Raw genomic sequence first — 1,662 nt, 5'->3', positions numbered from 1 at the left:
AATCATCGATGTTACTACTAATGTGAAAACAAGACTAAATCTGGCTATTGTTGCTATCTTGACTGTCTTAATTGTTAAATACAACAGACGTCAATTGTTGTACACCTTCATGGGTACGCTCTGGGCATCACCCTTTACCTCAAATATACAGTGGATTTCTGCTGTTGTGGGACTTTAACCATCTGTCTGACTTTGTTGTTCACACAGGAGAGAGACGGGACTATTGTGGATCCTCTGGGGAGCCTCAACAACATCATGATGCTGATGAGGCAGAGAAAAGTCTCTCCAGATCAGAACACCTCAAGAAACACCAGCAGAGACCCACAGGGAAGAAATCTCACTGCTGCTCTGACTGTGGGAAAAGATTCAACTCTTCAGTAAAACTTAAAATACATCAAAGAATTCACACAGGAGAGAAATCTTACGGCTGTGATCAATGTGGGAAGAGTTTTACTCTGCTACAAACCCTGAAATCACACCAGAGAACACACACAGGAGAGAAACCTTATAGCTGTGTTCAATGTGGGAAGAGTTTTACTACATCTAGCAATCTAACTATACACCAGAGAACACACACAGGAGAGAAACCATATAGCTGTGATCAATGTGGGAAGAGTTTTAATACATCTAGCTATCTAACTATACACCAGAGAACACACACAGGAGAGAAACCTTACGGCTGTGATCAATGTGGGAAGAYATTTATTCTGCTACAAACCCTGAAATCACACCAGAGAATACACTCTGGAGAGAAACCTTTTGGCTGTTTTCAATGTGGGAAGAGTTTTACTCAGCTAAGCATCCTGATAGTACACCAGCGCGGACACACAGGAGAGAAACCTTTTAGCTGTGATCAATGTGAGAAGGGTTTTACTACATCTAGCTGTCTAACTATACACCAGAGAACACACACTGGAGAGAAACCTTATGGCTGTAATCAATGTGGTAAGAGTTTTACTCAGCTAAGCAACCTGGTAGTACACCAGAGAACACACACAGGAGAGAAACCTTATAGCTGTGATCAATGTGGGAAGAGTTTTACTACATCTAGCTGTCTAACTATACACCAGAGAATACACACAGGAGAGAAACCTTATGGCTGTGATCACTGTGGGAAGAGTTTTATTGGGCTACAAACCCTGAAATCACACCAGAGAATACACACCGGAGAGAAACCTTATAGCTGTAATCAATGTGGGAAGAGTTTTACTACGTCTAGCTGTCTAACTAAACACCAGAGAACACACACGGTAGAGAAATCTTTTGGCTGTGATCAATGTGGGAAGAGTTTTTCTCACCCAAGCAGCCTGATAGTACACCAGCGGACACACACAGGAGAGAAACCTTATAGCTGTGATCAGTGTGGGAAGAGTTTTTCTACATCTTGCTATCTAACTATTCACCAGAGAACACACACAGGAGAGAAACCTCATAGCTGTGATCAATGTGGGAAGAGATACTCTGATAAAAGATCTCTGATTAAACATCAGAAAATACATACATGAAGGAGTTGTTTCATGATATCAATGAAATAATGTCACAATGTAGAATGTTTTAACATTGTAGTAGCAGTATTTGAATGAATGTCAGAATGTAGAACCCTAAACGTTTGTCCCCTGTTCAGTTGATATTAGCCTCAGCAGGAAAAATCTAGGCCCTGAA

General features: G+C 41.1%; 1 protein-coding gene across 1 annotated transcript in view; it reads left to right on the top strand.

The window, feature by feature from the left end:
• The window catches only part of LOC139023969 (zinc finger protein ZFP2-like), a 10,237-nt gene extending 8,658 nt beyond the window's left edge, over positions 1–1,579 (top strand). The window contains exon 2 of the mRNA XM_070438267.1: positions 208–1,579. Coding sequence (XP_070294368.1) covers positions 208–1,505 — 1,298 coding nt within the window. The 3' untranslated portion in view covers positions 1,506–1,579. The remainder of the gene's footprint in view (positions 1–207) is intronic.
• Positions 1,580–1,662: the final 83 nt, after the last annotated feature.

The sequence above is a fragment of the Salvelinus sp. IW2-2015 genome, unplaced genomic scaffold (genome assembly GCF_002910315.2).
Source record: "Salvelinus sp. IW2-2015 unplaced genomic scaffold, ASM291031v2 Un_scaffold640, whole genome shotgun sequence".
Lineage (NCBI taxonomy): Eukaryota > Metazoa > Chordata > Actinopteri > Salmoniformes > Salmonidae > Salvelinus > Salvelinus sp. IW2-2015.
This window is presented reverse-complemented; position numbering and strand designations above follow the sequence as displayed.